The 24,955-nt window shown below is 48.1% G+C and overlaps 1 protein-coding gene across 4 annotated transcripts in view; it reads right to left on the bottom strand.

The window, feature by feature from the left end:
- Positions 1 to 24,332, bottom strand: part of FOXO3 (forkhead box O3) — a 108,814-nt gene extending 84,482 nt beyond the window's left edge. Inside the window, exons 1-2 of one of the 4 annotated variants that reach the window (XM_053664798.1) lie at positions 22,532 to 22,726; positions 20,717 to 21,463 (exon numbers count right to left, since the gene is read on the bottom strand). In XM_053664798.1, coding sequence (XP_053520773.1) covers positions 20,717 to 21,334 — 618 coding nt within the window. In that variant the 5' untranslated portion in view covers positions 21,335 to 21,463; positions 22,532 to 22,726. Of the gene's footprint in view, positions 1 to 8,252; positions 9,915 to 20,716; positions 21,464 to 22,531; positions 22,727 to 24,214 lie in introns of those variants that run through there. The other 3 variants (XM_037158972.2, XM_037158970.2, XM_053664797.1) reach the window with 3 other exon arrangements.
- Positions 24,333 to 24,955: the final 623 nt, after the last annotated feature.

The following is a 24,955-nucleotide window of genomic DNA, read 5'->3' on the forward strand; positions in this document are numbered from 1 at the left end:
CCAACTGAGCCACCCAGCCATGGTGACATAAAACACGTTTAAATGAGGTCACGAGCAATGCAAATGGTTAACAGATTGTCACAAGAACTTAGAGTTATCTTCCTTTTTAGAGGAAACCTCACATAGAAGACAGGTCCCTTTTGCCTCACTGCAAACAGGAAGTACTAGGAAGGACGACAGCGAGGCTGGCCAAACGCTAGACGAGGAGGGAGGGGCGGGAGGCAGTCCTTCTCCACTGCGTGTCCCAGTTAACGTTACTAGTTTCAAAACACTGAGTCATCTCAAATGCAGGAATCCTTAAGTTTTCTATAAAAACATTTTGTGCTATGCAATACGAGTGGTCCAAAGGAAAGCTCCAGGTTCCAGAACTTAATGTACCATCAGGCAAGTGGATGAAGTACAGATAACCTCTGAGAGAAATTAAACATTTCATCTAGACTTTCTGATGACAATGCAAAAGCAGGAGAGTACATTGTACTTTAAACAATGCCTGGTCTGTTTGTTGAACATGGAGAGGCCTGAAATGGACGGGGAAAAAGGACAGTACTGAGCCAAAGCTTTGACTTTAAAGGCAAAGTGTGGAATCTGTGCTCACACACACACAAGTATATGTTATTGTACAAACTGGCAAATGTACGTACCACACACGGACACACAAACCTCCCAGTGCTGCCAGACGCACGACTCTACCAATCCCACCTCCAATGCCCTTCAATGGGAACCCCCCTGAACAGTGTGGGAGCCAACCCTGCCCCGGAAGCAGCAGTCTCAGGGCCCCTGGTCTGCCTTCCGGAGCCGAGGAGGAGGAGTAGGCCCACTGGGTCTGTCTCTGCTCTGCCTCAGCGGCTGGGTGAGCTCTGGCCCACTGGATGCACCAAACACCTGCTGGGAACCAATCAGGGGCCAAGTCCAGCTTTGAACCTCAGTTTCTTCAGCAATTAAAAAGGAATAAACTATCTTCAGGTTTATTGTGAGGATGGTACTCGAAAAATGTTAATCCAGTTTCCTTCTCAGCTTCCTAGCCCCCTTGCTGAGGGCAACTTCCTGAGAACAAATTTAGTCTCCCACCCCTAGTCCTGTTAGACGCTACAGACCACACCGGCTCCCGGGGACTCCCTAAACCCCGGCCCCTTCTGCAGAGCTCCTCCTAGACTACTCCTTGGTAGAGGCAATTCCTTATACCAAGACTTCTGCCTCCGGTTCACCTCGTCTCCTTCCTCAGTTCCCCACCCCCGCCCTCTTGTCGGTTTTCTCTGTTGGACTGCCCCAAGAACATTCCCAAAGAACCTAATCCAATTGCTTCAGCTGTAAATCCAGGTCACTTCCTAATCTGGAGCTGTGCACACCCAACCAAACTCCTGGTATGTCAGAAAAGGATTTATAAGGCCAGACAGATAGACGGACACAGACGTGTCAGGGAGAAAAGAACACTGGAACAGACGGACTGGCTCATGACCTTAGGTAACCAAATTTCAAACATGAGAATGCCATCTATTAGATCGGTGTCCTCTTTATGATGTCCTAAGAGCAAAAGCTTCTAGGTAACAGAAAAAGCCAAGCTCCTTCAGTGAAACCGATCTGTTTTTATTTAAAGGCAATTACACATGTGGAAGCTGATCTTATGTCCCTTTTTGCTTCAGCGGCTATGAACTCAAGAGCCAAATGTGTGGCCTAATCTAGCACCTGTCAAGCACTATATTGTCCTTACCCTTAGGCTTCATCCTTTTGTACTGCACATATTTTTTATAAGCTGCCACTATAATACAACAAGGGCACAAACATAAACTTGAAATCTACATCTTAGGCTAAGGCGGTTGCTTTCTCGTAGGCTTGTGTCCATCCAGGAATGGCAGATCTGTGTTGGTTTTTAGAAATAACAACATAACAAGGAGCCTTCTGAGGATGCAAAATGGGAACAAGGTAGGAGCACAACTTAGGTCCATGCCTCTCTCCCATGTACCTTTAAAGGACGAGTAAGGGCAGAGCCAGAATGCAGGGCACAGATGCCCAGGGAAGCCCAGCCCATCACTCGTGGAAGGCAATTTTGGATGCTAATGAGTCCGATGTGTATTTAAAGTGGTGTAGATTTTTGGTTGGCTAAAACCTAGGAGTCGACAGACTAATAGAATAATAATCGTGATAGCTTTTCCTAAGGCGGCCTGAATAACCTTAGAAGCACTAATGGGAGGTAAAAGGCGTTGCTACAGTGGAGAAGAGTGTGGGGCACACACTGCAGAGGCTTTCGGCCGTCCTGGGAGGAGCAGCCCAGTCTCGCTCTGCGGAAATGCGGAGGAACTGCAGAGGGCACTTCTGGAGAGAGATGGAGCCATGGAGGCACTGCTGCGGGGCTCCCAACTCAACAGTCAGTAGCTGGTCCCCAGGCCAAATGAACTGTGAGCCCTGAGCAGCTTTGTGATCCATCTGGCTTAATTTGGGCATCTCCAGCAGAACTCAAACTCCAGGTGGGAAACTTCTGCCCCCAGGAGCTGGGAAAATAAGATGGCAAAGATTCTTCATGACTTGAATACTCTGGAAATAGCAACGCTTGATGGGCTCAGAACAGGTTTTCCCGAGCCATGTGCTACTTTGGCATGCAGATTATTTTGAGCTCAAGGCAATGGAGACCCTACAGGCTCACAGAAACTTCTCCCCCTTCTGTAACTACTTACAAGAATCTAAACTGAGGGCCTTGCCCAGAATGGGAGTTATCACCAGGGATAAACTTTAATGACCTAGAGTAGAGCAAACTTCTAGTTACTGGACATCTGTCACTTATTGTCCTGCAAATGACCTTCCTCCCTCCCCTCTGAAGCCTGAGGTGCCTTACCTCGTCCCTCGGGTCAGAATGCCACACTGCACCTCATTTTAACTTTCTGTCTCTGAACCTTTCGTGCATGTGGGGTCTCGGACTCTCTCAGGTATGTGGGGCTCCAGTATGTACGTTTGTAATTAAACTTGGTTATTTTCTCTTATTAATCTGCCTCATGTAGATTTAATTAGATCAGCCAAAAGAACTAGAAGGGTCGAGTAAAGGTTCTTCTTCCCCTACATGGTAAAGCTAGAGCCAATGCCACAGACTGTGAATTCAACTTCTCATTTCCAAAAGGACAGCTCTGTGACCCCGTGCAAGCTACCACATCTGAATTCCATCACCATGAAATGAAATAAGATTCCTCTCCCTTCTACCTCTCATTAGAGTGCTTCTGAGGCTGTTCAGGGGACCTTGGGAAAGCCATTATTTTTATTATTCTATTAGTCTACAACCTCTCAGGTTTTAGCCAAAAGAAAGTCTGAACCACATGAAACACACATTGGACTCAGTATCATACAAAATTGGCTTTGCATCCTAGTAAATGTGTTTCCAGATGGCAGGATTCTAGGTGAAATCATCAAAAGACTACATAAGTGCCACATAGCATTACGTGCCTTCCACTCATTAATTCACCCAACACTCTGCAAGTTCGGGTGAGCCAAGTTATCTCTTTACAAAAAGCAGGCTCAGTATTCTTTCACTGTTACACAAACAAGTAACAAAGCCAAGGCAAAAGGAAGGGCAACTCCCTCCTCCCTGTACACTGCCATCTATCCAGTGGGGTTCTGTGTTTTATCATGTTTTCCTTGAGGGTTGCAAAACTTCTACAAGGAATCCTTTGATTACTGCAATACTTTCATCGACACCAGAAAACTTAGATACTATACTGTCAGAAATTTCCTTATCAAAGGTGAAAATGACGAAGGATGGGCAGAAACACACCACAATGCACACACAGCTCATCATCAAGTCTTCCTTTCTTTAGAAGCAAGGTAGGTGCTGGGCCCTCCCAAGAAACGCTGCAAATTCCTGTGTGCCCACCCCTGTCACCGCTACACAGTAAACTCACCAAAGGCAACGCCCACTTCTACACCCATCGCTGCCTTCCAAGCATCACCACAGAGGGTAATGTAAATGCAAAAGATGAACGAATGATCATGGCCGTGGCCCAGACAGCGGCAATTCCCATGCCCTGTCCCCAAATTATCATGTCATGTGGGTCCTGGGGTTAGGCCTGGACTCCAGCCCAGGCTACAGAAGCATGTACTACTGCCATCAACCTGCTGCTGAGGAACCAGAACTTCCAACCATTTGTGTGACTAAGAGAACTTTGTTCACAGGAGTTTTATTCATATAATTTGCTGTATTTTTAGTTCACCTTTAAAGCACATATAGATTAATTCACAACAGCATTAGAAATCCCATTTTACAAACCTCGAGTCTCCAGGTAACATTAAAGGTGACTAGAAGTAGCACTTCTGCTCTCAATGCCAAAGCCAAAGAAACCGCTTATTCCAAAGACGACCATGCTTCTCCAATGCCTACAGAAGAGCTTAACACTATCGATCAGACTGTCACAGTTACAGAAAGCTGCTTTGGGGATTTAATTCCCAATAAGAGATCCCAGTCTACCAAACAGTGCTTAATGTATGGACTGCCCAGCATGAAGACCGGTATAACTGTACATTTCCCTTGCAGTAAACTGCGGCCAAATAAAGCCACTGATCCAGCTAACTGCGCCCACTCCTCTGGCACAAAGTAACTAATTCTTGGAAACATTCCTGTGGTATATAACTCTTTCCTAAAGTCACAGCCTCAAAGTTACAACCACTCAGGAAACTCAGGCCCCAACATTCTGGGTATAGTGATGGGGCCTGATACTTTGCCCCCAGCTAATCCTTATTCCAGACCTGGAGGTTGTATAAGGCAGCCTTTGGCAGCCTAAGGATGTCTCCCACAGGTACATGTCCACAGAATGTCTCCACGCCGGCCACCACCAGATAAAAAGCCTTGCTCTTCCTCGGAGAATAATGCAGTGGTGTCTGAAGTGAGGCGCGCGCGTGTCCAGACAAGGGTGGCTGTGTTCACACATCTTCGAGACAGAAGAGTGAATCTCCCTCCACTAAGGTGGTGGTGGCTGCCGTGACCGCCAAGCCAGGTCACAACCAGGAGTGGCCTCTCACTGTGCACTTTCGGGCAAGCTCCTCTGCACCTCTCGGCCTTAACCTCCTCATCCAGACAGTAACAGGTCAAATCAGATGCCATTCAAGACATTCAGTTCCAGAACTCAGAGGTTACATGATCAATTTAGCACTGAATTGCTTCTCAAGCCAGTCCTTCCCCTAGAAAAATCCCCCAGGATACAGGGCCCAGGTGAGATGGACAGAACACAGCAGCACACACAGTGGGGCTGCTGAGAAGGGTGGTCTAGGTGTTAAGAGTCAGGAGTACTGGGCAGGCAGATGTGGGGCCAGTTACACCTAACACAGGTAGTCGGACTGAGGGGTAGACTGACCTACGGAGGTATTTTTTCTGGGTCAGACTCAGCTTTCCTATCTTTATACACAGGAAGCAAGAGAAAGTAAACTATCAAAAATCTGCCCTGAAAATTATCTCCTTAAAAATAAACAAAATATACACACACATATACACATACAAATACACAGATAAATATATATACATACTCACCCTTTAACATCAGCTAGGAATCACTTACACCTACATGACAAAACACCAACTGACCAGTACTAAGTTATACAGGATAAACACATTATCTTACAAACAGCTCAGTTATTTTCTTCTAGTTCTTTTAGGACATCTCTGTTTACATGCAGAATGTAAAATTTTCACTTAAAACAGTCTAACCTCTTTTTAAAATACTGTTCATCAGTGACTGAGTAAAGAGACATTCCTGAGTTCTTACAACCAGATACAAAGACTCCTGTGTGACTTCTCAGGTAAAAACTGTCTCTCACTGGAACACGGGCTGGGAACCTGGGGCTTCTCAGCACACGCTTCCCCTTCACTTCCACTCACCGTGAGTCTTAGGACAAGCCACAGGCCTGCTGGGCCTGCTTCCCACATCTGGAAAACAAGATGTTCAGGATGATCCCTATACTTAATCTAAAAGCAACTGGTAGGCACTTACTTAAGTGACTACTAAATAAATGGCCTATTCCAAAATAACGAAGCAAGAAGGTTATTTCCCCCGTTTCTCTGTGGGGGTTAAGAGTGCAAGGAAAAACATTTTGCCCCTATGTGACAGTTAAAACTCTCTTTATGTAATATTCCAAAAATAGCCTAGGTTGTTTTTAGGGCTTTTTCTTGGAGAGTGCACAGCCTATATTCTGAAGTATTGGGAAAGTTTTATCTTTATTGTTAATCTTATAAAAAAACGGAGACCCTTTTTATTTTTCATGCAGATGAGAAATACCAGACAACCAAGCCCTTTTAGCAGTCTTGGCAGTCAGCTGCAGATGATTTCTCATAAAAGGGTGATAATGGAGAAAAGATGAAACGTGCAGTTTCCTATTTCTTTCTCCTCATATCTTTGCCCCCCAAACACGGGGGATTTTGGGAGATTTAGTTTACAGACAGAATGCCTCTCCCATTTTGACGAAGAAGAAATTATCCATCCTTCTAAACTCCTTGGAAGACACTATCAAAATGCAAAACATGATTATTATTTTTTTACTATTCCAGAACCACAAAATAACTCTGTTTTCTCTTCTTTTTCCTTCCAGAGTAAGAACTGCCATGGTTCACTTTCCTCCCCAAAGTGTCTCAATGGTTCCATGGCAGAGACTGAAGGCAAACTGTCTGCACTGTAGTTATAAAATGTGCTCATTAACGATGCCATTTAACTGCAAACACGTATGTGTTGTTTGATAAGGCTCTCTGAGTAAATTACATCATGGTGCAACTGTCCTAAATCCAGCCATCGCCCCTGACATTCCCTCACCATCACACAACCATCGCCCTCCAGCTCCTCTGCCCAGTGTTTCTCCTGGGCCACTACCCGGTGCTGCAAGGTCCCTCTCTGCCAATCACGCAGTCCTGCACAGCTGGCCGCCTTTTCCCAATGCTGCCATCATTCAACACCTGTTCATGCCAGTGCACCTTCTGAAACCATTGCACGCCATGTCCTAAGCCTCAAAGTGTGAGGCCAACCCAAAGAAAAGAATGAAAGTGAGACCTAAGTGACCCTGTGGCTTCTGAAACCAGAGCAAGCACAAAGTGGCTGTTCACCCAAAGATGGCACACACACAATCAGGCCGCTTCCGCTTGCACAGGGCAGAGGAAGAGAGGGAAAGCAGGGACCACAGGGAAGTTTAGATGCAGTTCAGAGTGAAAGCATCCCGGTATCTCATTTCCGAATCTGCAGAACACAGCCTGGGCCACCTCCCCGGGAACGTGCACCTGCCCTGCCGCCTGGGGAACCAGCCGGTCTGGAAAGCACCGTCCTAAGAATAATTACACTTCACAAAAGGCTTAAAAGCCTTCTGTGCTCAATACGAATGCTTGTCCACCGCCGAACACTCAAGTCTGTTCTTTATGGCTTTTGAAAGAGTGACAACCAAGTAGAACACCTTTAACAGACCATGCAAACTCCCTCCCTTCTTTTCTTTTAAACCAAAATGAGAGATGTGATACATACAGCCCAGTGAGGTCTCAGGCAGTGGTGTAAAATCAAAATTTCCCTAAAACTTGAATAAATTAGTAAGTTTAGAGTTGATTTCATCAAAGTAGAGATATACCTATTCAGCCATGCCACCCCTATCACTTACCAACTGCCTGGCCTTGGCTAAGTCACTCGACCACACTGCACCACAGTTTCCTCATCTGTAAAGACGGAGAGCTAATAGCTTTAACAGCTCTCAGCAGTGTCTGAGGCACATAGTAAATGTTCGATTAACAGCAGCTTTTAGTTTAGGCCATGGACATGATGGGTAAACGGAAGGCTGTGACTACACACATCACACCTGTCCGTGGCAATGCAGAGTGCAAATATGCTGGCTTTTGCCCTTCTGGTGGGAAGGGAATAAAAGCTTCCAACTTCAACTACAATGCTTCCCGGCTCATCATTGTGCAGAAGTCGAGACACAGGGACCGTCTTCTCAAAACCAAAGCCCTCTTCCACGGCCTCCTACAGGGGATCTTCAAAGAAGGTGAGCAGACGGACATCCCTCATCACCTCTTCAGATCCGGGCCATAGGAGCTGAGGACTCGGATCCCTCTGATCCTCGGGCTGGAAGCCAAGCCTTCTGGACTGCTGCCAGGCAGGCTTTTTCTTACGAGCCTCATTGTTCTTAAGGTACTTTACTCCCCTGGAAATGCATCCTAGATACCAGGTTTTTCCAAGACACCCTCCCCTCCATGTCCCCCAAATACGCAAGCAGTGACCCATCCTTTTGGAAAACCAAAATGAAAGTGAACTGACCTGTTTATGTTTCACCTGCCAGCAGCAGCCGCTGTGCAGAGCATCCCACCGTCAAGTTCCCACCAGCTGCATCTGACTGACTTCGGCTCTTCACAGTCCCCAGTCCTCTCCTGGTGTCCAAATGTGAATTCTGTGTACGGTGTTAATGGCACAAGACGCAGGTCTCTCCTCCAAACTCGGCCCAGACGTAAGTCTCCCGGTACAGCTTACCCCACCAGTGCAATAACCCTCTGGTGTCCCAACGCCTGGACCTGCCTTCTTGATCCTTCTCAAGAACCTCTGTGAATCTTAGCAGAATGGTCTGCCTGCCCTGCCCATTCCCATGGAGAAACTCCTCTGAAGCACAGCACCCAGACACTGTCACCTCGGGCAGGACCTCATGCAGGTAAACGTAATGCTACTAACAGCAGAAGAGTCTGTAATCCAAATTGGGGTTTTTGTTTATTTGTTTTCTAATGTGTCAGATATAAGAGTATTTATGAATCTCAGGCAACATTCTGAAGCAGCTGCTAAGAGGTCCTGAAATGAACTTTCAAGTCCTGGCCAACCCACTGTTCTTTGCACTATTTTTATGCCTGAAGCCATCAGCTATGTTTGATACGGCTGATCATGAGGCCCTGCTTAATGGACTACAGAATCCAACGGTACCGACGACCAGCGATCACTTGTTTTGATCTTTGCCTGGCTTCACCTTGTGGTGGGAGAGGCTGCATGCCTTTCAGGAGCCTGAAAGGCATCCAAGACGAACGCCTCTCCTGACCACGGCCTCGCCTCTGCCCTCATCGGGAGAGCTGCATCACTTTCCCCTGCACTTCACTCACCCTCTCAGGCCGATTACACCCAGCACATTTTAATCTTATCTTTCTCCCACATGTCCCACGTCCGTCTGCGGATGAGTCAGTACGACTACTCCCCTGTCTGAGGCTGGTCTGAAAACTAGGAACATTTTCCAAAGACCAAAGCAAACGAGTGAGGGGAAAAGATCAGAAAACAAAAAGATCAGCTACACGCAAATCCTTGAGCGCACTGTGCGCACCAGGACAAGCACTTGGCTTCCTCTGTGCACCTGAGCAGGTCCTCCACACCCAGCAGGGAGGCCCGTGCCCTTGGCCTGCACAGAAAGCTACACAGCAACAAGCATGTGCGGGAAGCCTAGAGGACCCAGAGGGCTGGGTCTGTTACGTCTCAGCAGACACCACCCAACATGGCTGTTTACCTTTGCCCACTCCTGTCAGGATTCTGACGCTAAGATGGCATAAGAATTTTGATTTTTGACTCCTACGCTGTCACCGGAAGAATTCCAGACTTAGCAAATGACTGAAAGCAGTGCTTCTTGAACTTCAACTTGCAGAATTACCTGGAGGCCTTGAGATAGCACAGGTAGCTGGGCCCAAAAATCTGCATTCCCAGCAGATGCTTGGATGTTCCCGGGCGATGCTGCCACTGCTGATCTGGAGACCACACCTAGAGAAGCGTGGACCTAACGCACCACTCCAGGGCAGACCCCGAGCAGACTGCACAGAGAAGAGATACTAAGTTTACGTGTCTCAGTTTTCAAGTCTTACGCAATGACTTGAAATAGCACCATCTCTCCTTACAAATTCCTGAAAACTTCAAAATAAGTTAACTGGGGTCCAGTGAGACTAGAAAAATAAGTGGGAGTTGGAAACTTTAAAAAAAAAAAAACCACATTCATTTATAGGAAAGGAAGTATAGAAGGAGATCCTAGATAGTTTGTTAAGTACTGATGCCCCTGTCCTAGAAGCCAATTGTTCTTTATTTTAAATTTTTATTTACTGATTTTAGAGAGAGAGGGAGAGGGGAGTAGAGAGATGGAGAACCGGAGAGAGGGGAGTAGAGTGGGAAACAATGATTTGTTGTTCTACTTATTTATGCATTAATTGGTTGATTCTTCTATGTGCCCTGACTGGGGATTGAACACACAGCCAACTGTTCTTTTCGATCCCAAATTGACAGTGCTCCTTCTTATACGGAGCTTCTAGGGACCAAACTCCACCTCGCAATCTTCCCACGTGGGAGTGTGGAAATACATCCAAAAGTTAGCACAAAAATAGTGGATGACTTCCACAGCCAAACTCTCTCATTTTTCTAAGACAATGGTTCTCAATCCTAACTATACACTGTAATCACGTGGGAGCTTTAAGAATATAGATGCCCAGACCCCACCCCTAGAGATTCTGCCCGAACTGGCCTAGGATGGGACTGACTGTTTTAGACACATGTGTTTTTTAAAGCTCACTGGGCAGTTCTCAAGTGCAGTGACTCTGAAAACCACTGATGTAGGAGAAAAGTCACAGAGAGATAATAGGTGGAAGGGAAAGAGAAGCTGCCTTCTTTACTTCTGATAATGTCTAGGAAACATAACGGAAACAGGAAAGAATGGCGGGCAACAACGAGGACAAGAGAAACCGAAACTCTTAAAGTCTGAGGTTGATCCTAAGATCAACCAAACATCAGAAGTCCTGGATTCAGCCCCCGTTGGTGTGGCTCAGTGGACTGAGTGCCAGCCTGGGAACCAAAGGATCGCTGGTTCAATTCCCAGTCAGGAGACATGAATCCCAATGTGGCATCAGGTAAAAAGCAACCACACACAGATGTTTCTCTCCCTCTGTTTCCCTCCCTTCCCCTCTCTCTAGAAATAAATAAATAAAATCTTTGAGAAAAAAAGTCCTGGGTTCAAAATCAGGAATAGCCAATCATGGCAGTGCCCTCATTTGTCAAAGACCTGGTAGCAAAGACCTACCAGGAAACCCTTTCAACACGATGTACTGTGTTTTCCCCCAGAAGAGTTAATAAGTAGGAACTTGAGGCAAAGAGCTGCAACTTCTGACAAACCAATCATCTAAAGGTTCAACTTTGAAATCATGTATCAGAGAAAACAATAAAATGTATCCCTTAGCAAAATTAATGTTTTCTTTCTTTAGAGGGAAGGCAAAAAGAAAGAGACTGGAGAAGTAATTCTCAGAGCACTTGGTAATTGAAACTATCCTCCTAGTAACCACACTGACAAGTGAGTTTTCAAAGCTGTAAGATCACATGATACAGAAGATAAAATGGAGATGGTATTATTTTCTTCTCTTCCTTCTTCAGCAGCACAGATGCATGAAGTAACAAGCTGGGATAAATGTTTGAAAGCCTTATGATCCTGTTTAAGTCAGAATGATGAACACAAAACAGACCAGGGAATCTCAGGGCAGGTAACATCGACATCAGGTGAAATTACCTCTGCTCATATAAACAGGGTGAACTCCGGGAGCCCAGGAGAAAAATCCACAGGTATTTCCACTTCGTTAATAATTTAAAATAATTCATCAAAGTTTTTATTTGATTAGAAAACTAAACTGGACAAACGTACATCTTAAAAATTGATAATTTTTTTAATAAAAGCACTCATTTGTCAAGCAATGACTTTAAAATTCATTTAGAAGACATTAGCTTTCACTAGCACAAGTTAGCTTTCCTAATAACACGTGGTACTTCACTTATTCAGTAGTAACTGCCCACAAACTGGCTCAAAGCATTTCCTGATTTTATAAGACTATAGGAATAAACACATTCACTCAATGGTGCCTACAGTCAAGTGCCAAGTTTCACCTTAGCAACTGACATGAAGGTAGAAAGTGGTGAAGCCTAAAATGTGGCCCAAATGACCTAGACTTTCAGCTTGAAATAAGGGTCTTCATGGAAATGGGGGACAGGAAATAGGCCTGATTTCGATAATTCAGTTCAGCAGAGGACATGCATCTTTATTCAAAAAGCAGGCGGTCAGCTTATCTTTATTGGACAGGATTGGAGATAGAAGGTCTGATCTAGGCCACTAATTGCAAGAAAAGCATACTAGCTCCCCTAGGAAGTTCTCTATCAGGAGCTTTGGAGCCCAAGTGTGCCAAAGCAAGCACACTCACACTGGTATCAGCGCAAAGATAACTTTAACATAATCAGGCTTATGACATTGTCAGAGCCCATTCCAAGCTTCTCAGGGTTACATAAATGACTCACCGAATCTAACTGATCATTATTCTTTTGAAGAAGTTCATAAAAACGCTTGGACTCAGGGTTCCAATTTTAGTCCACAGGCCATTATTTATTTGAATGATAGGTATATTCATACATGGCAAATTAGTCTGTTAACAGAACTGTACGCCCCTTCTTGTTTTTTGCCAACTGGCAGGTCGGGGTCAGGGTGGGGAGCGAGCCGATACAGACTAAGTCACAAATGTAGGAAGTGTTAGACTAACAAGTCCTTCATGTGGGAAGGGAGGCTGGGAGGAAGCCCCATGACAGCTCTTGTGTGAGGTGAAAACTGGAAGAGCTGTAGCAACACTGAGTTTTAAACCAGGTAAGTTTTTTTTAGGAATTTACCAACATGAAAGGTTCTAATGGAGAGATCGAGAGAAAGCATTTTACTTTATAAAGCCATTAAATAAAGTGTTATATTGAGTTTTTGAAATATATAAGTAAAATAAAAATAAAAAAGAGATAGAGGAGAGGAAGGTGAGCCAGAAGCTTTAAACATAACTCAGCTGAACTTAACATGAAATATGAAACAAAGGCAGTTATCTAGATAATTTATGATGAAAGAAATACCATTTTTAAAATCAATTATTAGGACAACTTAGGGGAAGGAATCAGTCAAGACTTGAATTATGTGACTTAATGACTTGACTATCCACTGGATCTCTCTAATGCACTACCAGTTTTCAAAGAGACATCTCACAAGCTGTACTGGATATAATTTTATGCCATCCTTAAACTTCAGGCTCACGCCCAGATTTGTGCCTTTGAAAGTCCACTGTGGCCACCACCCCCTTCTGCTGCATGGCCTCCAGCCCCATCCCCTCCCCCCACACCTCAGCTGCCCAGTTATCGGGCAGAGCAGCTCTGTCTGCCCCACACTTATCACAGGGTTTCAGTGCCTCTTCTGGATGCGATCCAGGCCCTGCTCACCCATCTACACTATGAAACTGAGAGTTCTGAAATTTTCTCCAACACACACACGAGGTTAGTGTTCTGCCAGCCACATTTTATCTTAGGGCACAAAGGTTCTGCATTCCCGTGGCCAATTAAAGCCATTATTTCAGGTCCTACTCATACATATTTTTACCTTGAAGACAAAAGCAGTACACCCTTCAATAGAAATAAACACTTGAACCCGGCCAGCAGCTTACATTATGCAACACTGCTTGATTCTGTCTTGGCAGCCTGCCTTTAAACCCTAGTAACTGCATTGCAAAGAGTCAACCACCTCACGAAATATTTTTAATGCCTTTAATTATGAGATCTGATCTGGCAGCCAAACTTCTGCCAGAGACTTCTTGTAAACTTCTTCCCCGAAATCCGTTTTTCTTGGTGGTGGTGTCGTCTCCATTCATCTACCTACCTGAAGCCCATGGAAGCGGAGATAGCCTGTTCTCCTAAGTCAGAGATAAGGGTCTAACCCAGAGGATTTCCACACACAATGTATCACTCCATCAGTTCTAAGTAAAACACTCTGTACCAGACCCACGTGTAAACCACTATCACGCAAGTCAGTGACCAAACAGAAATCAATCTCCAACCCAGCAGGTTTCTGAAAGAATTCTAAAGCCACTCTGCTCCCCCACGAAAAGCCCAAGCACTGACTCAATTTTTATTAGTTCATGCAAAAATCAAGGGAAGGAGCCTAAACCAGGGACCCAAGTCCACTTCCCCACCAACACACAGAGAGCTGTCGGTCACCCTGAGTCAGCTACATGCGGAAGATAAGCATTCAAGACAGCATTCCATTGGATCGACGGAGGACTCATGGCAATATACGTAAAGAATGTGGCACACAGCAATGTGTAATTGGCAGCTTTTTAAAAAATTACAAAATTCCAGTTATAAAATACACAAGTCATGGTATATAATGCACGGTATGGTGACTGTAGTAACACTGTATTTACATATTTGAAAGTTGCTATGAGAGTAAATCTTAAAAGTTCTCATCGCACACACACACACACACTCACACAAATCTGAACCTGTGTGGTGATGGATGTTAACTAGGAGCTGAGGGGACTCCAGACAGATTCTGGATTAGCCTTACCACCATTAACGAGAATCATGAACCTGAGAGGGCTCCATCTTCTCGAGCCCTGACAGGAACAGGGAAGAGGGAATTCTTCAACACCATCCTTACACTGAGGACCCTAGACTCTTCTCCCCCCCCCGAGGACTAACTGTTCTAGACCAAAGCTGTCACCCAGACCACACGGCCTTAGTGTGCATCTCAAAGCCCATGCTCCATGAGGAGAGACACACCACCAACTTCCCAAACTAGGCCAAGACACAGAAACTCAATGTGGGGAGTGGAGGAGCCTAGGAGAAACTAGTAGAACTGGGAGGAAGGGCAAAGTGCTAAGAGTTCTAACTAGGAAATCAAGGAGAATCAAGAATCACATCATCCCCTTTCAGTGTCAAGCCCCAGAACAGGGCTAGCCTCGTGGGCTGAGGACATGGTGACCCCAAAGCAGCTCCAATACCAGAAACACTTGTTTGGTAGATACATCGCTCGCTCTCAAGGCTCTGACACTGTACTTGGGAATGCACAGGAGTCACAGAAAAAGGCCAAAAGAAACAGACAGGAGTCAAGGGTGGGCTGGGAAGGGTAGGGTGGACAGAGCAGGCTTTTTCAGCACGGTGAACCGGGGTGCTGACGGGGAATGCAAAGAGAGAAACGCAACGACTCTGTGCGAGCTGGCCTGGGGGAGGGGGAGGGGCCCGGAGGAGGGCAAATGAAGTAATGGTTTGCAGAAACGGAGGCACTGCCACGAACAGCTGTGAAACCACAGTGGTTAGCAGCAGACATTACAGAAGAGCGGTGCTCTGGGCTCACGAGGACACACTTAACTCTGTTTCTTCACTTGTAAAATAAAGTAGTTAGAAGAGCTCTAAGGCCTCCTTTAGTTCTTAACTCGAGGCAAGCACCCATGCAGATGAGTTGTTTGCATCAAGGTTCACGCCCACTCCAGAGGGAGGCCAGTCCTAAACCAGGCCCCTCCAGGGGACACAGAACTGGAGACCCCAGGTCAGTCCAGGACCCCAGTGTGCTCCAAACTGGGTGGATCTGGGGAAGCTCCAGCTCTCCCAAACAGGCCCAAACTACAGCAGCCATGTTATAACGGCCTTGCAGCCCCAAAGCAAGCTGAAAACAATCTGCAGAGAATTAAAGGCCAGCCCCAAGCCAGAGCTCAACACCCACTTTGCCATTGGCAGAGCTGAAACACTAAGGAAAGCAGAAGTACACACGCGAAAAAAGGCAAAGAGGATGGACAATAATGACAAGTTCATACAGCACAGATTTACATGTTTATTTTCTGTCTTCCCTCAACAGAATGTGAACTCCTGTGAACTGGAACCTTATTTGTCTTTGCTACTATCTAGATCCCTGGGGCCAGCTGAATACTCTGCACACAGTATGCCTCTCATAAATATTTGTTGAATGAATGAAATGGCATGTGATGCAAATGGGGGAAAGGGTTTTTTCTCCTCCCAATCTCTTACTCATTCACTGCACCCTGGACGTAGAATGCCCACTGACACACACCTACCTATATGTGTATCATCCCAAGTTGCTTCTTAAAGAAACAAAAAGCCAAAGTGGATCTTCAGAACCCCTCACTTTGTGCAACAAGAAAAGTGAGAGGAAGAAATGAGGAGTCAAAAACAGGATCGAGCCTGTTCCTTACAGGCAAAATAGAGTGGGCATGAAAACAAAATAAATCCCATACTCTCTCCAGTCCTGGGAACCCGATGTATCAGCAATGGGTCGGTGCGGTACCTCACCAGAATGCACGGGCCTGAACACTCTTATCTTTGCATTTTTAAATCGACATCTTTGGATGGAGTCTGCTGAACTTTTCCAGAGTGAGTAAATGACCTTTTAGTGGGACAAGGGCTCTCTCTATTAATTTTCCAAATAAAAATATCTTGCACGTTTTAAGAAGGAATCACAAGTAAAGTATTACAAAGTTTAACTACAAGATGTTCTTGTATGGTATCATTCTCTTAAAATAGAACTCTCCTAAAATCTCCTAAAAATAAGTCTGCATAGTTTCATTTCATTTTCTAAGAAGGAGACAAACATATCAAAACAAACAGGTTCTTTATTAAAGAAAGAGTCTGTCTCCTACATGGGGCTCGGAGATCAAAGTCTAAAGGGCCAATTTCTTCACTGCATAGGTCGATGACACAGCTCTGAAAAGAGGAAAAGCAGTCCCCCTAGTGTACCGCTGCTGTAGGAAGAGGAAGTATGTTAGTTGAGAATCACTGACAATGACAGTACTGCAAAGGAAATTACAAAATAGCATTTTGGCAACATGGGCGAAGCAGAAGAGAGATTCCTCACACATGACCATAACTGGCCCTTTGGTGAGTTACTCCAAAGGTGACTGAGGTCAAAATTATGAGCCAGTAGGGAACTGTGACAACTTTGTCATTTTCAAAATTTAAATATGTATATTTTTAAGTATAAAAGTTGCAGTGAAAATATCATTTTCTTAATACAGTATGTTGAAAAGGAGGTGGATGCATTAATCTAAAAAACTAGAACAGTGGGCACATAAACAAGTTTTATGTAGCAGGTCAGCCCTCACCTCGGCAAGTCGCGCTAAAAGCGCACATTCTCATAAGAAGGCAGACTCGGTCTGCTGAAGAACCACCCTCTGTAGGAGCAGCAGCAGAAGTCATCATGGAGTGTGCTGCATTTGTGAAACCGTGGGTCCCTCCACAGAAACCTGTGAGCCCCCAGCGTCTCTGTGCCCGGATGGGGGAATGCAGGCATATGTGTGTGTGTGCAGGAAAGTACGGGTTCCACAGGCCTTACAAGGTGAACCGTGGAGTCCTAGAGGTGTGCCAGGACAGGAGGAACTGAGAAAACTCACCCGTTTAGTTAGGGGTGCAGGTGCAAGTGAGCTTAACATGAATTGAAGGAAATGTAACCTTTTCCCCTCTTAACCACATCTGATTATTCATTTCTACTTTAATGCTCGAGGTGAGGGAACCTGTGAGATAGCTGTCGCCATTCCCCTGGTACAGTGTGCATCTGGCAAACCCCTAACTTAACCAGGAACTTCCTCTTTCTGTTAAAGTGCTCTCTTTTTTCTGCCACATTTATCACTCCACAGTTCCCAAACACAAGTCCTGCTGGCACTGGGCAGCAACACAAACACGATGCACTCCCTTCACCTCCGCCGACACTCACTTGTCTTTCTGATGCTGAAGTAATAGCTGAGACATTTTTAGACTGAGAGGCAAATATGTTTTTCAGGAAAGCAACTGCTACTATGTTAAGGTTACTTATTACTTAGTAAATAACCTTTTAAAAAGACCAATTTAAAGAGAAAAACAGTGTGATTAAGAACAAAGACCTCTAGAACTGCGGCTACTAATTACCTCTGTATTAACTAGCTGTGTGATTTTAGAAAAGCCATCAACTTGAAGAATCAAGTTCTTCACCGATACAAAATAAGGGGGTGTAACTAGATCAGCAAATCTCATCCTGGCTGTACATTAGAATCACCTGAAAAACTACAAACCTCTCTCCCTCCCCAAACTACAAACACTAATCCACAGATCAACACAATTAAATCAGATTCTCTGGGTAGCAGTATTTTTTAAAGGTTCCCAGGTGGTTCTAACATGCAACCAGGGTTTCAGACCACTAGTCTCAATTCTGATTCTCCAAGGCCTCTTTTCTAATTCGTTCATTTTATGGTCTTAGGGTGATAATTCTGGTTATAGGCTCTCATAATGCAATGGTCCAAAAAGCCACAAAAGAAGTAAGGCCTAGACCCTACGTACTGTGCCTAAGTGCACACATGACCAGGAGACATTAACCTGAATTCTAGACAATTTTTAGAGGTTAAATACCTGAATGCATAACTCAGAATGAAAGTGGTGTGGTTTAAGTGTTCGCGTATGCTTCCAAAATGACTAATCACAATAGGAATCAACTCTTGAAACCTGGACACATGAACGTGGGTCACAATTAGCTCCTGACCTCTCTCCCTTTTCCTCTTCTTCTGCCTCCACTAAACCACAAGCACAAAAAGGGCTGGCTGTTAGTCATAATCGGAATATGAAACCAGCCCTAGTTTCAAAGGGCCCTCTCCATCACCACAGGTTTGGAAGTTTCTGCACGGCTGCATCTTTTGAGAAAGGTCGTCTTGCAAAAACTCTTTTAACTAAAGTATATCTCTATTGTCTTCAAGAATTAGTTACATAATACTCAGAAATGGAACTCGTGTAAAAATTCACAGTAAGCATCACTAAATGCATGTCTTGTAAACATATTAAGGCTTGAGAGTTTCAATGTACAGTATTTAATAAAACTTTGGTTAAAGATAAATAAGACAGCAGAGAAGGGAAAAAAGAAACTGAGACCAAAAAATGTTTAGGGAATAAAACCACAAAGTTTATGACTAGGCCCAAAATCTCTACTGCAAATCCTGCAAGCTGCATGAAAATAGAATTAGCCCAGTCTCAATTCATGGTTACTTTTGACAATACCACTTTCTCACACAAATCTTTTTAAAAATGTCAAATGCTATTAAACTGTTATTATTTTAACTAGAGGCACAACAGCAAGAAATGCTATTTGTGAAATTAAATTACTTTTATAATCTTAAAAATCATAGGGAAGGTGAAAGCCCTGCCTATGTTAACTTTTTCAAGTAAAGGTTGCTAACTTTAACAGAGTCTGCACACCAAAGCCAGAACATGCAGGACTAACTTTCAGGTGTGAGGAATTTGAACAGTATTCCAAACCTCCACATCTAGCTCCTTAGAGCCTGTACACTGAGATTAACCCTTGCTATCCACCGGGAAACCCAGTTCCAAAAGCTGTCACATTAGTACTACTCTGACACCGAACTGAGCCTTACTGAAAAGACCTCTCATCACACTCTCATCTCACACAACTGTCATTCCTTTGCAAAGCAATAAAATTAAATCAAATGTAACATTCCTAATGTCAGCATTTGTTAAAGGAAATGAAAGAGACTTGTGGAAAAACATCAATGCAAACATTTTGCTTTTAAAGTTTGTTTAATCTAAGCAAGGCTGAAATCTAAACAAGGCTTCTCCAATACTGGCTATAAATTTTTAAGGCACTTACTTTTAAGCAAATTAAGACAAACACCAAATTCTTTAGCTTTTCATATACAGTCTCCTCCCTCATGCTTCAGTTCTCCACTAAGGTCAAACTTTTCTTATTTTATACACCTACTGGAACCCAGAAAGATACAGGGCTCCACAAAAATGATAAAGGAAGAGATGGGAGGAAGCAACTACCTCTTTAATTTAAAAAGAAAGCTAATTGCAAATAGAAGCAAGTGATAAGCAATTTCTATCTCCAACTGCAGGACTCTCTTTTGCCTGGTACTGACACGTTCATATCTTGAAGGACGAGGCCAGGAGGAGCAAAGCAGCTGGGTATCAGCAGGGGCACAAAAGCTAATCTCTTTGGATGCCCAACTGCAGGAAGTCATTACATCATAGGCCTTTCCACACCTCTCTCCCTACCACGTGTCCAGTGCCCCCAAGAGGCTGAAAAGGAACAGTAGAGAGCCTCTCTTCAGGTTCACATTGATAGAAACCATTACAGCCCAGCCCTGCCCCCAAACCTCCCTCTCAAAGGCCTGGGTGAGGCACCAGGCCTCCAGTTCTCCACATCTGGACCCCACCTCTCAGAACGCCGGAGTCCAGGCCTCGGTCGGCGCAGCAGGTGCGGGCCAGGCTGAGTAGAGGCGGCAGAGCTGGCCCGTTCCAGGCCCCAGAACACCTCAGAGGCCACTGAAGCAGATTTACTGAAGAGACATCTCTGAGAAATAATGTCAACAGAGAGACGGCCAAGAAAAGGTTTGCAGCCACTGCTTTTTCTAATGATATCTTTATGCCTGTGGGAGTTAACACCCACAAGCCTGAAAGTTGGACTCAAGGGTCTCATCCAGCTAGTGACAACACACCATGCTCCCGGAAAACACAAATCCGACTCCTTCCTCCCCTTGCAAAGCCCCAAACATCCCACTGCCCCTCACTCCCCCTTCAGCGTCATGGACACACGGCCACTATGGTGACTTCTACTCCAAAGTTGGCACCGAACCTACCTGCTCTGCCATGTCTCTGAAATCCAGCAAATGCACTCCTGTCTGTCCTTCCCCTGCCGCAGTCCCTAGCCCTCTCTGCGAACCTGATCATGCCTGAGACTTCCCAAGGAGCCACCTTCCCCCGTGCTGTCCCTCTCCAGCTGTCCCCAGGTACCCCTCCTCAGAGGTCATACACAACCCCCAAACCCTAACAGCGGAGGCTCTATGCCAACCCCTCTCCTCCGCGCCAAGAGGCGCGCTCCGAAGAATCGAAGGCGTCTCGCACTGCGCAGGAGGCCCAGCGGGTCTCATCACACGCCCGAGGGGGGTACGCACCTTCCAGCCTGCAGAGCTGTTGCTGTCGCCCTTATCCTTGAAGTAGGGCACGCAGCGCACCATCCACTCGTAGATCTGGGACAGAGTGAGCCGTTTGTCGGGGGAACTCTCGATGGCGCGTGTGATCAGGTCGGCGTAGGACAGGTTCCCCCAAGCGTTCCGCCGCGACGAGCACTTCCTCGGCTGCCCGGAGCCCCCAGCCGCCCCTGGCTGCGGTGGTGGCAGTGGCTGCTGAGGCTGCAGCGGCGTCTGCGTTCCCCCGCTCAGCGCACCCGCCGCGGCAGCTGGCCCTGACCCCGGGTCCTGCCCTCCGGGAGCCAGCAGCCGGGCCGAGTCCTCCAGGAGCAATCCAGTGCCGAGGGTGCTGCTCCCACCGCCTCCGATCGCCATGGCTGAGCTGGCCCTACCACCGCCTTCCTCGTCGTCTTCATCGTCCTCCTCCTCGGGGATCATGGAGTCAGCGGCCACCTCCCCCGAGGGTTTGGCCGGGCTTCCCTGGAGCTCCGGCCTCTGCAGGGGCCACGTACAGGAGCGCGGCCGGCTCTGAGGCTCGAACTCCGGGTCCAGCTCCACTTCGAGCGGAGAGAGCGGGGCCGGGGAGGCCGGCGCCTCTGCCATCTTCGCCGCCCTCCCGCGGCTAGGGCTCTCGCGCTCCCTTCTCTGCCCGGGCGGGGTGCGGCGGGGGAGGGACTGGGACACCGCGATGGCTAGAGCTCCCGGGCGCCGCCGCTACTGTTGCCGCGCTGCCTGGGGAAGCACGAGAGGAGAGAGAAGGGGAGTTGGTTATCCCGGGCTGAAGCCCAGTCCTCCTCGAGTCCTCACCCGCCGCGGCACAGCGCCTGCCTCCCAGAATCAGGCAGACCTGGAGACGTGCGTCCCGCGAACCTGGCGCAGCAGACACCGCCCCCTGGCCAGGCCGCTGGGGAGACGCGGGCGAATCCACGAGCTCGCACGGGGCAGCCCCCTCCCCCAGCCGACGGCCAGATCCGCAGGTCTCTCCTGGGCTAGGTGGCTGGGCGGGGACGAGGGGGGAGGGGCGGGGGAGGGGCGCGGCCCGCGCCTTTAAAGCGGGCAGCGGCCGGAGCCGGCGCACCCCAGCCGCGGTTGGTGCCCGAGCTCCGGCGGGCGTGCGTTTGTTTATGTTTCGCTTGGGCCCGTTCTAGAGCTTCCCGCGGCACCGCCGTCAAAGTACGTGGCGTCTTCGGCTGCTCTCCCCTTTCTCATTCCTGCCGCCTCCGCGGCCCCCTGTCACCAACCCCCCTCCTAGCGGAGGGACGTGAGCCCGGGCAAGGCGCGGGCGGCTCCCGTCTCCCCTCCTGGCCCGCGGGCCGCCAGGGCGAACGTTAGTTGGGGCGCAGTCAGACCCTGGTCACTTCCAGAAAGAAAGAAAATACGGGAAAGGGGACAAGCAGCTCAAAGAGTGTTCGCAAACGGTCGAGCTGAGCAAAAACGGTTACTTTAGGGTTTTGTGTGGTTTATTTTCTCACGGATGTTCTGCCCTCCACCCCTTCCCCTGTAAAGGACGGGGGGAGGGGGCAAGTCAGAACACAAATCTTCCAACAGGTCGGGAAGCGCTATCTCTCCCGGGCCGCCAGAAAACCCGGACCAGTATGTTCATCACCTCCTTGCTCCGGCTGCTGCCATCTTGACAGTTTTCCCCCCTTCGCTCAAGTCCTTTAAAAACACTAGCGGGAAAGAAGAGGGGCGCGCACACCGAGTCACGGGGAGAGAAAAGGGAAGCGCCTGGCCCAGCTCGGAAGCAGATCCGGAGTCACCGGGAAGGTGGCCGCCCCGTTGCACAGCTCCGGCGCCTACCTCTGTTCCTTCCCTTTCAGGGACGAGGGGGGAGGACGCACAATCCCGCGCGGGCCCGGGGCACGGCGAAGAGGGGGCGCGCAACCTCGGCGAAGGAGAGGCACCTCGGCCGCCGCCGCAGCCCGCCTGAGGAACCGCCTGTCAGCCTGCGCGCCGCTGCCTTCCACATTCCTCCTCCTCCCTTCCACGAGCAGGGCGGCCGCCGCAGCAGCACAAAGTTATAGACACACGCAGGGTGCCTCAACCTAAGATGACGGCGGGCGGGTCCCCGCCCAGGGGGAGGGCTGGGCGGCTGGCCGGGGTGTGCTGGTGTCCGTGCGTGTGTGAGTATGTGCACTCGCGTGCGCGCTTGCGCGGCTCGGCTCCTCCGGGCTGTCGGCGTGGGTGTCGGCGCGCGCCGCGGGCAGGACTCCGCGGGCTCTCGCAGTATCCCCGCCGGGCTCCTCCCCCCTCCCCAGAGCCTCAGACAACAAAGCGCCGCGCTGGCTCTGGAAAAGAGGAAGATGGGCGCGCAGAGCTCCAGACGCTAGACGAGCGCATTGGAGGGGTCTCCGGGTCTCCGTGCCTACGGGTGGGGTACCTAGCACCCGGGGTCTCCGGCAAGCGCGTCTGTCTGCTAGGCTCTGGGCCTGCCCAGGTGTCCGGTTCCCATTTAGAACAGGATACCAGTTAACACCTGAGATAAGATGCTGACCGCAGATGACAAGGGTTACCAAGGCGTGGAAATACTGACAAGCGAAGATGTTGGTGCCTTTAGGACTTCGATAAGCTGATACCCTCCGATTTGATCGGGCACCAAGAGGTTTGCACTGAGTCTAACCCAGGACGCTTGACAGCAATCGTTTTTCACTTTTCATGATTTTATGGCAAACGACGGGAGAAGTTAGCTAACTCAGAAAAAAGCAAATTATCCCCCCATTCCTAAATGCAGAGCAGATTTTGAACAATTGTAAATGGGGAATCATCTTATTTTAATTTGGAAATGACTGCAAACATCTAATTGGGCATTTTGACTTTTTGTTTTGTTTTGTTTTAAAGAGCCACCTTTACAAGTCTTTATCCAATCATCAGTGCCCATATCACTCATCTATGTACTAAGAATAGGCTACATGCTACATGCACACCAAAACTCTCTAAACACTTTGTCTTATAAAAATCTTTTTTTTCTCCTTTAAACCCTTCCAGGTCACTGGAGATATCTTTAGTGTCTACAGCGGGGCCCGCACCACCCAGATACACAAAAAAAGTCCAGCCAAGCATATGCAGAAGTCCGCCCACTCGGCTAACTCCAAGCTCCGGGCTTTGCGCGGAGCCCGTCACTCAAGTGACGCGTGGCCCCGCCCCTGCACCAAGCTAGTTCGACGCGTACAAACAGATGATGTCATTGTATCCGCACGCGCGTGACCTGGGAGCTCCATACCGCGAAGCCATTCGCTACGCCGCCTACTCGTCAAGCCACACCGCGCGCTGACTGGCCGCTGCCACAAGTCTCCAGGTCCCAGACGCCCCTCTCCGTCCCCCGCACCTCCCCAGAAATAATAAACAATCGAGTAAAATTCTAAGGAGGGGTGGAAGGGAGGAGGAGAGAAACCGTAAGCCAATCCTTCACGCGCGGACGGAGGAAAAGTTAATAGGAGGGGGACGTGAGAGGACCGGGGTGGTGAAGGGTGGGAGAAAGCAGACCTGGGGTGTTGGGTCCCGACGCGATGAGGTGTCATTGGGGAAGGAAAGTTGGAGAGCACTCTGCGGGGCGCGGCGTGCCCAGCCGCCGAGGGTGGAGCTAGGTCCCGGGAGCTTGGTGTTTGGAGGGCTCGGGGGCAGCACGCGGCGCGCCGAGGGGGAGGAGCCTGAGCCCCAGCAGAGCGGCGCAGGCGGAGCCGACTGACACGTGCCGGCGGAGGGCGGGCGCGCGCAGCCCAGGCTCGTCCACGGCGCGCGGCTCCGGGAGCCGCGCTAGCTTGTTTACCAGCGCACGTGGGTGTTATTTTTAAAAGGAAGGTAGTGCTGGATGCACGGCAGAGTGGTGGGAGGTTGGGACCGCGGGCTGTGGCTAGGGGACGCGGCCGGGCCTGCTCCACGGCTTCCCAGAGCGCTGCTCGCGAGCCATGGAGGCTCTCCACACTTGAGGCTTCCCGCGCAGTCAGTCGGCAGCTCGGGTCCGGAAGCCTGAGCGCGAGTTTCGCGCTCTGCGGGAGCCTCAACGTAGATTACACGTTCCCGTAGCAGAACACTGCCTTCTTTAAGCCCAGCTCAGCCCCCTCATTCAGGTTGCAGGAACAAAGCCACCTTCTTCTCTTCGACCTGGAGGCTGTGCCAGACCAGACATCCCGGCCACTGGTCCCAGAGCAGATTTCACAAGCTCACATACTCACTAGCACACAATACCCTGGCCACGAGGTGAATTTTCATCACCTTGCGTGGTTT

This window comes from Artibeus jamaicensis, unplaced genomic scaffold (assembly GCF_021234435.1).
Source record: "Artibeus jamaicensis isolate MK-2021 breed Jamaican fruit bat unplaced genomic scaffold, CSHL_Jam_final contig_387, whole genome shotgun sequence".
Taxonomy (NCBI): Eukaryota; Metazoa; Chordata; class Mammalia; order Chiroptera; family Phyllostomidae; genus Artibeus; species Artibeus jamaicensis.